The following is a 12,863-nucleotide window of genomic DNA, read 5'->3' as shown; positions in this document are numbered from 1 at the left end:
TCTGTGCATTAGATAAAATAATCACATCTTCCAGTCTTGACAAGAGTGGTCTCATGTAGGAGATAAATCTTGCTATATATGAGATGGACCTAATCAATCAGTCCAGCCCAAACTCCTAGGTTTCTCTCAAAGTTTTGTGACCAACCAAGCCTCCTTCCTTGCTCTTAGTGGCTCCCAGGAGTTGAGGGTGTGCCAAGATCCAACAATGTCCCAAAGGAAAAGGATCACATTCAGAACCTATATATACACTCATTAGAAGTTGGACCCTCAGGGAACAGTAGCTGGTAAAGTATGTAGTTAAACTTCTTCCAGGGAGAAAGGTTGCTTTTGCCTAAATGCTTCTTTGTTGGATCTTGGAGTACAGCCATGGGGAAGGGTACCCCCATACCCATTAACAACTATTTGTTTGATACAGCCCTGTAACTCTTGAATGCAAGCCCCAATGGCTATTAGAGCCAGATGACCTGGGGCCTCATCCCTTAGACAGCAGCTGAAAAAGCTTGGGCACTAAATGTGAGTACAAGCTCCTTCTGGTGAGATGCTGTCAACTGGATTTTATTATTGGATTACTTTGCCGACTAAGGTCTGTCTAGTCAAGGCTATGATTTTTCCAGTAGCCATGTAGAGTTGGAGTGTGAAGAAGGCTGAGCACCGAAGAATTAATGCGTTTGAACTGTGGTGTTGGAGAAGACTCTTGAAAGTCCCTTGGACTGCAAGGAGATCCAACCAGTCCATTCTGAAGGAGATCAACCCTGGGATTTCTTTGGAAGGAATGATGCTAAAGCTGAAACTCCAGTACTTTGGCCACCTCATGCGAAGTGGTGACTCATTGGAAAAGACTGTGATGCTGGGAGGGATTGGGGGCAGGAGGAGAAGGGGACGACAGAAGATGAGATGGCTGGATGGCATCATGGACTCGATGGACATGAGTTTGAGTGAACTCCGGGAGTTGGTGATGGACAGGGAGGCCTGGTGTGCTGCGATTCATGGGGTGGGGAAGAGTCGGACACGACTGAGCGACTGAACTGAACTGAACTGAAAGGGGGAGAAGGTAGGAGAGATGCCTGTTGGCCTCCCCAGTCTCTGGGGAAGTTCTCCGGTGGTCCCTAAATGCCTGCTAAATTAGAAGCTTGGCATGAAGACAGTAGATATTAAAGTACAGAAATAAACCTATTTCAGGGAAAGACTGGAAAATGGCTAATTCTGCTTGTTCCCTGTGTGCTGAGCCCTGAGGGGTAGAGCTAGTTAAGGAATCCTTCTTTGCTAGAGTCTTCTTGGTCTCATGAATGGAAATCCCTTTTGCTCTAAAAGCTGGGAAATTTGGGTCCCTTGCTTTAGGCAGCAGTCACAAAAGTTGGGGTTCAAATGTACATACAAACTTTCTCCAGGCACGGAGTAGTGACATGGAATGGGTTAGAGGTAGAAGTAAGGCAAGGTGTCCTCCAGCTTTACTGGCCTCTGATGAGGGTTGCAGCCAGTCCCTAGTGCTTCTTAAATTAGAAGCTTGGCCCTCAGGGCAGTTTTTACAGTATACGGACAGATCTTTCAAGGAAAGACTGGAAGATGAGCCTTTTGTCTGCTTCCTCTGAGCTGATCCCTACAGGCACAGTCATGGCAAACGACTGCATTCCCTTCAGTTGTCATAGTCTTATAGGTCTCATGGACACAAGCCCCACAGACTTTCAGAGCCAGACGTTTTGCAAGCCTACCCCACTGAAAGGAATCTTAAAGGTGGAGTGCTAGACGTAGTGTCAAAACATACTTCACTCCTCAGATAGAATCTGACAGTTGGGGATTCTCTCCCAATTGTATGATGTTGCATCAAGGGTGGGGTTTATGACAAGTGTATCTCAGTCTTTCCTACCCACTCTGATGTGGATATTTCCTCAACTGTCCAATGTGTATAAGTTGCTCAACTAGTTTCTGGATCTCTTTTAGAGGAAATTGCTCCATGTATAGCTATATATTTGGTGTGCCCATGTGAGGAAGGGGTACTTAGGGGCTTCCCATGTCTTCTCCAGTTCCTTTTAGCAAATAATAGTCTTTAGTAAGCAAGACTCAGATGCTAAGTGTGCTTACTGCTATATGGACATACAAGTATGTTTACATACATGCATTCAAACTGTGCATATTTACATGTACATTTCTATCAACACATCAATCTACCCATATATATTAGAAACTATGAACTTAAACCCATGTTTTTAATTTTAATCCAACACCACAGAGTTCAATCTAATTTTCTCCCTTTCTAGAAATTAGTCTAAGTTGGCTCCTCAAGCCTGAGGAAAGTAGCAAAACATAATTATCAATCCATTTATATATATGATCAATTCCACTGTGTACAAGCAATCTTTGTATTCAGTTTCTAGGTCTTCTGTACCAAATTATCACAAATTGTGTGTTTTAAGACAGACATTTATTCTCTCACAGTTATGGAGGCCAGAAGTTTAACATCAGTTTCACTTAGCTGAAATTAAACTTTTAGGTGGGTTGAACGCTTGAAGGCTCCAAGAGAAAATCTATTCCTTGCCTCTTCCAGGTTCTTGAGGCTACTGGAATTCTTTGGCTTACAGTTCAGTTATGTTGATTTCTATTTCTGTCATCACATCACCTTCTTAACTTGTGTGTGTGTCTGCTCTCCCTCTGCCTCTAAGAAGGACACTTAGGAAGATATTTAAGGTCCATCCAGATAATCCAAGATTATCTCATCAAAAGATTCTTACTTAATCACATGTGGAAAGACCTTATTTTTTCAAAAATAAAGTAACAATTATAGGTTCTGATAACTGGGTCTTGATACCTTTGGGGTTATCAATCATTGAAACCCACCTCCCTCTTAGCCCTGATCTCCACATTCTTTTCAACTTTTCAAAAATGCCCAGCATACCTTTTGCTCGTCCCTTTCAGGATTTTTCTCTCTTCTTTCCTGAACTCTGCCAGTTTACTTGTACTGTTATTATTTCCTGCTTTGGTCCTAATATTTCTGTTTTGCTTTATAGGGTCATTTTATTGCTTAATGAATTTTTGGAAATTTTGAAAAATGTTTCTGATCTGTTTTTCATCTGTCTTCTGCATTTTGTTTTTGTTCATTAATTTCCTGGAATACGTGTAAAAACTGTGCAGTTTATTATTAAATCATTCAGTGAATGCTTTCTGAGCCAGTTATTTGGGTGTGGTGTTAGAGTAACACTCCAGACTATTAGGAAGCCTCAATGCCTTACAGTTAAGCCACATGTGATATGCCTCTAAGTATTCAAGAGAAATTACCTATTTCCTTTATCGACAAAGATTACCATCTCAAGTTCCTGGTACTAGCACATCATGGCATATGCCTCTCTAATGCATGGTTGTTTTAAAATGAAGTCAGCTCCCACCTCTCCTGTACATTGCCAAACCACAAATGAAGTTGATTGGTTGAGGCAGCACAATTTTGCTTCAGCATCAAGTATAGCCATCAGGAGGGCTTCCCAGGTGGCTAAGTGGTAACAGAATCCACCTGCCAATGTGGGAGACCCAGGTTTGTTCCTTGGTTTGGGAAGATCCCCTGGAGAAGAAAATGCCAACTCACTCCAGAGAGAGTAGCCTGGCAGGCTACAGTCCATGGGGGTCACAGAAGAGTCAAATATGACTTAGCGACTAAACAACAGCAGTAGCTCTCAGGAGGTTAAAGTACAATATTACCAGACAATAAACCATCATAATTCTAAACTACTAATTTTATATTTTAATCCACATTAACTTTTAATTGAGTTTCTTTTATTTAGTCATAAATACATGCCACTCAAGAATCAAATAGCCAGGTGGGAGGCGGGTTCAGGATGGGGGACACATGTATACCCATGGCTGATTAGTGTTGATGTATGGCGAAAGCCACTACAATATTGTAAAGTAATTAGCTTCCAACTAAATTAAATACATTAAATTTTAAAAATTAAAAAAGAATCAAATAGCCAAACAAGGTTCTTATTTATAAATCTTCTCCCTCCAATTCCATTTATTTCTTTCTTCCCAGAGGCAATGTCTTCCACTGCCTCTTAGCTCTTTCTTTTTGTATCTACCTCCATATCACCAAATAACAAGCTTATTGTGCTACTTTATTTCATATTGTTTTTCTGTTTTATACATTATCTAATTTACTTCAACGTCTAAAAGAGATAAACGTAAAAAGACAGACACTGAAAATAATATAAAGTAGCACTATAAGCACATATAAATCACATGCATAAATCGCTTTGATCTTCTTACCTCCAATACAGTTAGATCAGAATTTTATTATCATCAATGTTTAGCACTATTAAGTAAATTACACTTCATAACTTCTGCAAACACAGAAATACATTTTACTTTTATATATATTCTGACGTTAAAAAGTCTTACTTTTTGTTCACCTTGGATGTACTTAACACTTTAATTCAACCCCAAGTGAAAGTGAAAGTCACTCAGTCTTGTCTGCCTCTTTGAGACCCCATGGACTGTAGCTTGCCAGGCTCCTCTGTCCACGGAATCCTTCTCTGCCAATTCACTAAATCTCTTCTTTCTACATTAAGGAAAACAGCTATTATATCAATTTCATTGGTGACCACAGATCTTATATCTACTTAGAGCCTTGTGACTTTTCTTCAATCTGGACTTGTCTTCCATGTTTATTGCTGAGACAATGTATTAGGTTCTTGTTACACTATGACCCGGGGATTTCCTTCATTTTTCTTTCATGCTGGATTTTTATATCCTTAAACTCCATGCTTTCCTTTACTTAATTTACTCTCCTGTTTTAATGAAGCACATTCCAGTAGTCTTGTAAACCTTGTGGGAGATTAATTTTGTTGAGACTTTAAAAACCTGATATTATCTTTCTTCACAATTAGATGATAGTTCTGGAAAAGGACTCAAGATTTGAAATCACTTCTCCCCCAAATTCTGAAAACACTGGTCCACTGATTTTCTTTTAATCACAACTCTCAGATATAATTAACATACTGCATAATTTATCTATTAAATATATATAACATAGTTTCTTTTAGTATATTCAGAGTTGTAAAACCACCACTACCACAAGAAAAATAGGAGATTTTCTTCACCCCAAGAAGAAATCCCATATACATCAGCAGTCCCCTTTCTTCCCACTCTCTTCCAGCCCAAGGCTACCACTGGTCAACTTTCTGTCTCCATGGATTTGCCTATTTTGCACGTTTTATATAAATGAAATTCATATATGATCTATTGTGACTTTTTTTTTACACTTAGCATGTTTTCAAAGTCCATCCATGTTGCAGCAGATATTTAACTGCCAAATGCCACTCCACTGCATGTATATACAACATTTTATTTATCTGTTCATCTGTTGAGGGACATCTGGGTTGTTTCTACCTTTTGGCTATTATGAATAAAAGTGCTGTGAGCATTACTGTACAGCTTTTTGTGTAGACATATATATCCATTTCTCCTGGGTATATATACAGACCTAGAATTAGAGTGGCTGGGTCATGTGATAAATCTAACATTACGTCTTTTGAGACACTGTAAAATTGTTTTCCAAAGTAGCTGCTTATTTTACATTCCCACCAGCAGGTATAAAGGTTCCAGTGTCTTCATAACCTCAACGCTTGTTATGAAGTGGAATCTTTTCATTTTGATTTGCATTTCCCATGGCATATCTATCTTTTCAGATGTTTATTAGTCATTTGTAAGTCATATTCAGAGAAATGTCTAACTTAGATCCCTTGCCTGTTTTTTCACTGACTTAATTTTTCTTTTTACTGATTCTTAAGGTTTATTCCTAAGTTCTAGAGTTTCATATTTTCAGTTCTTACATTTATGTCACTGATCCATTTTGAATTTATTTTTGTTTATGATGTGAGGAGGGGTGGGGAAGGTGCTGAACTTTATCCTTGTGCTGTGGTTATCTAGTTGTTCCACTGTCACTTGTTGAAAATACTTTTCTTTCCCCACTTAACTGTCTTTGCACTCATTTCAAGTACCAACTGACCATAAAGGATCATTTTTGGATTTTTGATTTTATTCCACTATCTTTATACTTATTTGACTATCTTTATACTAATTCTAAATTCTCTTGATTAATCTAGCATGGTGCTAAGCTTTAAAATCAGGAAGTGTGACTACTGCAACTTTGTTCTTTGTTCCACTGATTTCTAGCTTCCTTTCCTGTTGTTTAAACTCTGCTGACATTCTGTCTTCATTCTGTGTGTGCAACCTCTTTTTCTCTTTCAAATCTCTTAGGATCTCCTATTTTCCCCGACTGTCCTGAAATTTCATGACCATATGCCTTGGTAGAAGTCTACTTTCACCCTGGTTATGCTGAGTAGCTCTTTACTGGCACTCTTACCCTGGGTATTTGCTTCATTGATTCCAGGAAATCTTAAGTGATTACATGGCTTTTTCTTTTTTGACATTTATTTTTTGAACTTTATTTCTGGAAAAACTTTTATTAGTTTACCTTCATTTATCTTATTATTTATCTTTATTAAATAATGGAACTGGACTGAGCCTAAAATATTCTTTCCTTTTTTCTCTTTACTTTCAACCTGTTCATTTTTACTCTTTCTCTAAGATTTCCTCAAATTTGCATTCTCTATTTTCTATTAATGATTCTGCTCTTAAAATTGTGAATGTCAAAGAATACATTTTTTCTCATAAAAACATCCTATTATTTTACATACAGAATTTTTTTTTTCCCATTTTTAAGAGCTATTATCTTTGCTTGTCTGTTTTGGTCTTTTCTTATAGGCTAGAGATATCCACCCAGGACTATGTACCTAGGCTTCAAGCTGAAGGACTAAAAACCTCATTAAGAGCTCTATCAATATAGGTGAGGTTTTTGTACCAAACTATTTCATCAGGAGAACTGCTAAAACCAATAAATTTAGATTTTGCTGATGTTTTTCTCTATCTCTTAGGCTTGCCAGATTTCCCTAAGAGTGTTCTAAATTCTTAAGTGGAATGCAAGCGCTAGACTGCACTGTTCTGGAAGCTGCGAGTGGGGGTGAGGGGTGGGGGGACCCACCAGAGCTTGGTGTGTAGGAAAACGAAGGACAGATGGTACAAAAGTAAGTATCTAAATTACCACTTATCTCCCCCATAAGGTGTACCATTCAACAGTGCCTGGTATCTCCTCACTCCAGAATCTCTCTGTTCTGCTATCCAAGACAATAAACTTCTAGTATTCTGAGGCTCAGGAATGTTATCATGGAGAAAATGGGAGGGAAATCTCTGCTTCTAAACAGATTTTCAACCAGATCTCACCAACGTAATTCTCATCCTCAATTTCAGAGGTATCTGACATACTAAAAAGGAGGCCCTTCAGAGAACCTGCAGTATAAATTTGGACCATACCTTGACTTTCTTTATCAGTAGCTAAGAATTCAGTTACTTGAACAGACAGCTCAACATCTTTCTGTTTTCCAGCTTCTAAAATTTTGTTGCTACTGCCTTCTTTCCCTGTCTTTTCCTTCTTTATTATGTGTGCTCAGTAGTGTCTGACTTTTTGCAACCACATAGACTGTAGCCTGCCAGGCTCCTCTGTCCATGGAATTTTCCAGACAAGAATACTGAAGTGGGTTGCCATTTCCTACTCCTAGGGGATCTTTCTGATCCAGGATTGAACCTGTGTCTCCTGTGTTGGCAGGAGAATTCTTTAACACTGTGCCACCTGGGATGCCCCTTTATTAATTATATCTATTTGTTAAAAAGCCAAACACTTCTTCATTGTCATTAAGGTTTCAGAAAGTAAATGCATGTGATTAATATACCATTTGAATTATACATCTTTTTTCAAAAGGATGATAAGGCTTCTTTTTTGTTGTTTTTGCTTTTTCGGTCATGCCACGCAGCTTGTGGGATCTTAGTTTCCAGAGGGATTGAACCCATGTGAAAGTGCAGAGTCCTAACCACTGGACTGCCAGGGAATTCCCCAATGACTCTTGAAATTGAATGTCAGAGTTGGATATACACTTCCAAAGTACCTACCAATTTCAGACAACCTAAGTTTAATTAAATTTTTAATTTCTACTAGCAACTGTTAAAGATGCTAACATTCAAAAGAGTAAATCAAACCTAATCCTAAACAGATAAATAAACCTAAACAGATAAATTAACCTAAATAGATAAATAGAAAAGAATATGGGAGAAAAAAATAAATTTTGACAAGTAGAACATGAAAAATCTCACTGGAGGAAATAATCTGAACATTATTTTGAAGAATTCCACAGACATATAAAAAGCAGTACAGAATTCACAAGCAATAAAAGAGCACAAGCAAATACAAGGAGCCAACAATGTGCTTCACTGAATCCTCTGCTGCTGCTGCTGCTGCTGCTAAGTCGCTTCAGTCGTGTCCGACTCTGTGCGACCCCATAGACGGCAGCCTACCAGGCTCCGCCCCGGGGATTCTCCAGGCAAGAACATGGAGTGGGTTGCCATTTCCTTCTCCAATGCATGAAAGTGAAAATTGGAAGTGAAGTCGCTCAGTTGTGTCCGGCTCTTCGCGACCCCATGGACTGCAGCCTTCCAGGCTCCTCCGTCCATGGGATTTTGGAGAGTACTGGAGTGGGTTGCGATTGAATCCTCTGCTTCCCTTGTTTTTTCACGAAAGGTCTCTAACTCAAGGTCCTGAATTCAGAAAGCCCTGATTAACCACATTTACTTCTTCGATTTCAATTAGCACTCAACATGAAAATAACTCCCAAAGCTTCTTCCGTTTATTTTCCAGAACAAAATATTTACTTGGTTAGTGGTCTGCTCCATGTCACTGCACCAAAAAATCTCAAGCCGCCTTTCCTTAAGCATCTCCTGTCCCCAAACCACTTCCACCTCCTTCATTGTCAAGCCATCATATACACTAGTAAACCAACCAGCAAGCAATCCTTGAACCAAGTTTGATTCTTCCTACTTTCTCCCTTAACACCAGTTTCCAAGTTCCCACTTACTATATATTTTTTCAATAAGCTTTACAGTCATTTTGTCACTAGATGCATTCTAATAACATTAAGAAGGTAAAATGAATAATCTGAGACCCAAACTAACCTACACTAATAGCTTTATCACCATTTTCTTAGAATAAACATTACTGGGATGGTTTCCACTTTATTACAAAATTGTTTAGCTTCATGCTTAAGCTGGATAATTACAAAGTTGAGTGAGCGTAAAAAGTGTTTAGCAAAAAACAAAGAACAGAATACTCCCTAAATTTAAAACTTCACTAGCTTAGTTATTTCAAACCAACTTTATGCAAATCATCTTCCAGAAGCTTACTCATAAACAGCCTATAAAACCAGAGAAATAGTTGAGAATATACACATATGTTTTTGTTTTAACTGCTGACTGATTTGAACTACAGGGAAGCCACAAAAACATGTGGGCAACTAATGATCCCATGGCAATTATTATCCTCGGTTATAGACCAGAACGGACCATGTAGTAAACATATGGCAAAAAAAGGAGCATTAGAATCAAGTCATTTGACTCCTGTTCTGCATCGTAATACCTTGTTAATACATAATTAACCAAATTACTTGGAAGCAATGTATTTTACAGTGGTTTTCATAAAGTATTCTCGCACTTGATTCCAAAATATTGAAGAGTTGTAGAAATGGTAAACTCTCTGTAAACATGTACTAGATACCTTGCTATGCATTAAAACTTTCTTTTTAATGTCCCATAGTTACAGAATGTCTCCTAGTCAGTCATCTAACAGTCACCTAATCTTTCCCTCTTCTGTAGAAAATGATAAAATGTTAATGAATTAATAATGAATTTATAAGCTCAGAATAATTATTATCCATTAAGATTGCCATATCAATAAAGATATCCACATATTGATTGCCTAAGCCAAATTATCTTTGGACTGTTTCACTACCTAATATATGAGTAAGAAAAAAATTCATGGGAAGGGGAATACCACAACTTATTCTCCAAAAAGGAGGAAAAGGGGCAAAAAAGCAAAGGAATATGAATCAATAAAAACTAGACTTTCTGGTCAGAAGACCAACGCCTGTGAAAAACTAATTAAAAACATAAATGTTTTCACATTTTAATGAATTTTAAGGATAACCAAAATTGCTGCACATTACTGAAGTGTTAACTCAGTTGGAGTTTTCATAATAAAGGTACACTGTTCCTTTTATTTTTAAGGTATAGTTCATGAATAAAATCTACTGAGTGTCAACAATATGCCAAGCACTGTAGGAATACACAAAGAAGAGACTCTGGCATAGAAGTATTAAAAATCTCATGGAATTACAAGGTAAACTATAATATGATATACTAAAAAAATGTAATAGAGGCATGTATGAGTACAATGAGGCCACAAAAAATACCCAGGCCTGCCTGGTAGCGTCAGGGAAGACTGAAATCGAGGTGATGACCTTTCAAAGCAGTAAAGTGCAGAGGTGATTAAAGAAAAAGGATGACCATAAAGAAGGGACCATAAACACTCTATTTAAAAGCCTATGTAGCAAAACAATCCAAAGTTAGAATGTTTTGGATAGACTGACAAATAGTATTTTAGAACAAACCAAACACTATATACCATGGATGGCAAAGAACAACAACAAAAAGAGTAGGAACAAAACAGACAATTACCTCCTTTTGTAGTATCATTCTGGGCCTGGATACCATGATGCAATGAATTATGAATGGCAGAAAGAAGATCTGCTGCTTGAACCATCAATTTTTGAGCTTCTGCAACAGCACTGGTCTAGCAAATAAATCACCAAAAACATTCTTACATATTCTTTCACTGAAAGATATACATTAAATAGGAAAATCCTATAAACAATAATGAAATTATTAAATGCTTGTTGTAATGACATTGGTTTTCACAAACTATTCACTTAATACAGGATGCCCAGATCCTGTTAGGATAGAAATAATTTTTTTACTCATATCAGTACTTTGTAGGAACCACTAAAAAACAATAGGAAACATTCTGGTTTATTCTACCAATCTCAATTTTTTTTTTTCCTAAAGAGATGTAGTCAACTAGAAAATGAGAAACTGCAAAATTCCTACTAAGTCATTCATCAAGGTGAAATTTTTAAAAAAGAAGAGAATTGCAGAAGTTTGTAAGGGCTGGATCTGTACTCAAAATTAACTATTCACAAATTAGCCTGTAATTTACTTGAGTTAACACAATACACACGCGCGCGCACGCACACACACACACACACAGAAATATTCACCATCTAAGGGTTGTTTTAGGTTCTATACAAATCTAAGTTTATTTAACTGAATGAAAGAAGAGCCTACCTAAAATTCTCATTTTTAATTTCTCAAATTAACTTCAAAGAAACAATTTCAGCTTCTACTATTATATCCACTAATAAGCATTACATTATTTTTGTATCAACAACAGTCATAGATATGTTAAGGGCACAATGTAAAATTCATGTGACTTTTGGTGAAAATCATCAGGGATATTCTGACATAAACACACCAAATGCTGAGTGCTGTGTATGTGTGCATATATATTCCAATAGAAAAGTCTCAGAACTACCAAAATCGAGCATTCCATCAAAAACAAAAACACTGAACAGATTAAATACCCTTACCTCTTTCTTAGTAAAGGCTATAAGCACTGTCAGTAACACTCGAGTAAATTTCACTCTGCTGAATACTGCTAAACATTGTTGGTGCTAAAAAAATAAGAAAGGACTAAAAGTTAAAAGATGCAAAGCCTTGTGAAAGAAATTTCATTTTAAAATATTGTATATTAAGTTCTAAATCTCAGTGTTAGTAATTTACAAATACCTTCACTTACAGGCTTTTAAATATCTGAAAATGAGCTGCATAAAACACAATAAAATGAAGCCTATTTTACTGAAACAGCAATATATAATAAAGCTTCTGTATCACAAGGACTGATTTTTCCCCAAGTCAGGAGTTACACTATTATTTCAAAACTGATTCAATTAGTATTTTTAAGAGGACTGACAGAAATATGGTTTAAACAGAGTCAGAAAATTTAGGATCTCAACAAAGGTTTGACAAATTTTGATATTATGTAAGTTCTTGACTTCTGCCAAGTTTTGGTGGATCATCTGAAAAAAAATCATTTTTTCTTCCTACGTACCTCATAGGAATATCGAAGAATTCTGAAATCATGTATCTGAAAGAGTTGTATTATATCAAAATAAATACAAGGGAAATAAACTCCCTTGTAATGTCCAATTTTTAAAGAAATACCTTAAAAAGGGCTTCCATAAATTATAACGCAGTTCATAAAACTACAACATTAAGAGGCAGACTTCTCTGATATTAGCTACCAGAAAATAAGTTCAATTACTTCTAGTTCAACTTCTGGGTCTCTTTCTTCTCCTTGTCGACTTCGAGTACTCTAAAATTTTAAAAAAGGTGAATTAAAACAAACACAAGCCTGTAAAAGCAAAAATTATGATTATACAAGGTAAAGGAATAAATTAATTTACTGAGTATACACTATAATCTATTTGAAGCAAATATCTGGAAGGAAAACGCTGTTATCAATTATTTATTTACCTAATAGTACTATATATATTTAGTTCATTTTGATATAAAGATCACACAAAGGAAAAGGTATTAAAAACAGCAAAAGCAAAACAATGAATAATATAAGCAAAAGCACATGGTACACAGTACTTCTTTCTTTAAAAAGATCTATTAACTGAAGTTCCTGACGTTCTCAAAACTAACCCAGAGAAAAGAAATGTGATCTTTACAGAATCACATCATAAAGTCACATGGTAAACACTGATCAGTTCTACACTAACACGCAAAATCTTCTTAATACATATGTTACATATGGTTGAGTATTCGGGCAAAACCCAAAGGCAATACCACACGAAGATCCAATACCACACGAAGATCCA

At 36.6% G+C, this 12,863-nt stretch overlaps 1 protein-coding gene across 2 annotated transcripts in view; it reads right to left on the bottom strand.

Moving 5' to 3' along the window:
- Positions 1–12,863, bottom strand: part of NAA35 (N-alpha-acetyltransferase 35, NatC auxiliary subunit) — a 102,123-nt gene that overhangs the window by 49,679 nt on the left and 39,581 nt on the right. For both annotated transcript variants that reach the window (XM_052644874.1, XM_052644873.1), the window contains exons 9-11: positions 12,302–12,352; positions 11,568–11,651; positions 10,600–10,714 (exon numbers count right to left, since the gene is read on the bottom strand). In XM_052644874.1, coding sequence (XP_052500834.1) covers positions 10,600–10,714; positions 11,568–11,651; positions 12,302–12,352 — 250 coding nt within the window. The remainder of the gene's footprint in view (positions 1–10,599; positions 10,715–11,567; positions 11,652–12,301; positions 12,353–12,863) is intronic.

This window comes from Budorcas taxicolor, chromosome 8 (assembly GCF_023091745.1).
Source record: "Budorcas taxicolor isolate Tak-1 chromosome 8, Takin1.1, whole genome shotgun sequence".
Lineage (NCBI taxonomy): Eukaryota > Metazoa > Chordata > Mammalia > Artiodactyla > Bovidae > Budorcas > Budorcas taxicolor.
Note: the sequence above shows the minus strand (reverse complement) of the source record. Positions and strands in the feature narration are given on the sequence as shown.